At 44.3% G+C, this 1,367-nt stretch overlaps 1 protein-coding gene across 1 annotated transcript in view; it reads right to left on the bottom strand.

The window, feature by feature from the left end:
• Positions 1-218: 218 nt before the first annotated feature.
• LOC117938247 (general transcription factor II-I repeat domain-containing protein 2-like) overlaps positions 219-1,367 on the bottom strand; it is a 14,323-nt gene continuing 13,174 nt past the window's right edge. The window contains 1 exon segment of the mRNA XM_034862769.1: positions 219-1,361. Coding sequence (XP_034718660.1) covers positions 341-1,361 — 1,021 coding nt within the window. The 3' untranslated portion in view covers positions 219-340.

The following is a 1,367-nucleotide window of genomic DNA, read 5'->3' as shown; positions in this document are numbered from 1 at the left end:
TCATTTGGACATCACTACCGTACAGCGCGCTGAGACAATGAATGAAACATTAAACTCATTTACAGGCCAACATTCACTTACATGCACCTATAATCAATCTAAGGCAGGGGTGGGCAAACTTTTTGACTCCCGGGCCACAGTGAGTTCTCAAATTTGACAGGTGGGCCAGGCCTGCCCCACCCTAAACCATCTGCTCCTTGAGGCGCAGATGGATTGAATGTTTATGTGAACTAATGTAATGACGTGTAAAAACTATTATATAAAAAGGTTTTGACCTTTAACAGGCAGCAAAGCAAACATTGCATTTATTTTATAACAGCAGAGAAACTCACGTTACTTTTCAGTGGGAACAGTGTTGTTGGGCTCCCATTTTTGCCAGTGCATCAAAGTCTGGGGTTAGTTTTGTTGTGGCAATTCTCAGAATGGATCTGAGGTGTTGGTCAGTTAACTTTGATCTGTCAGGGTTTTTGTTGATGTTCATGACGCTGAACGTCTGCTCACACAAGTAGGTCGAGCCAAACAACGCCAGCATCTTCTGTGCCGTCCTCCGGAGGTTTGGAAACGTGGCTTCGTTGAGTGCAGCATAAAAGTCATTCAGTTTAAGAGAGTTAAACTTCTCCTTCAAGATTGAGTCAGACTGAAGATCGATCAGTTCCAGTTGCAGGTCATGCGGTGCTGTTTCAGGGTCGTATGACAAGGGACAGGACACCAGCTGAAGGGACTTGTCAATTTTTTCAAAATCAGAGAACCGGCAGCAGAATTCTCTGTGCAGGTCGTCCAGCGATTGACTGTACTTCTTTGCGTTTCGGGTGGCCTCTCTCTGCGTGGCTAGTGTGGGGAAATGACCGAAAGACTCATTTGAAATTTGTCTGGAGAATAAAGTCAGCTTGGATTTGAAGGCTCTCACATTTGTGTACATGTCATACACAAACTGATCTTTCCCCTGTAGCTTTATGTTCAGCTCATTCATGTGGGTAAATATGTCCACAGCAAACGCTAAGTCGCAAAGCCAGTTCTTGTCACTCAACTCAGGAAATTCGTCGGATTTCCCCACTAACTCCAAAAATGCGCTAATCTCATTTTTGAGCTCCCACACTCTTTGCAACACTTTGCCCAAACTTAACCAGCGGACACGAGAGTGGTAAAGTAAGTCCTGGTGAGCCGCATCGGTTTCCTCCAGGAACGTAATGAACTGACGCTGCTGGAGTCCCCTTGCTTGAATACAATTCTCCAGTTTTACTACTGGATTCACCACATGATTAAGCTGCAAAACAGACTTACATAGAGATTCCTAATGAATGATGCAGTAAAGGAAAATAACATCCTGTGCAGGGTTTTCCTCTTTCACTTTATCCTGGATTCTTTTC

The sequence above is a fragment of the Etheostoma cragini genome, chromosome 22 (genome assembly GCF_013103735.1).
Source record: "Etheostoma cragini isolate CJK2018 chromosome 22, CSU_Ecrag_1.0, whole genome shotgun sequence".
Lineage (NCBI taxonomy): Eukaryota > Metazoa > Chordata > Actinopteri > Perciformes > Percidae > Etheostoma > Etheostoma cragini.
This window is presented reverse-complemented; position numbering and strand designations above follow the sequence as displayed.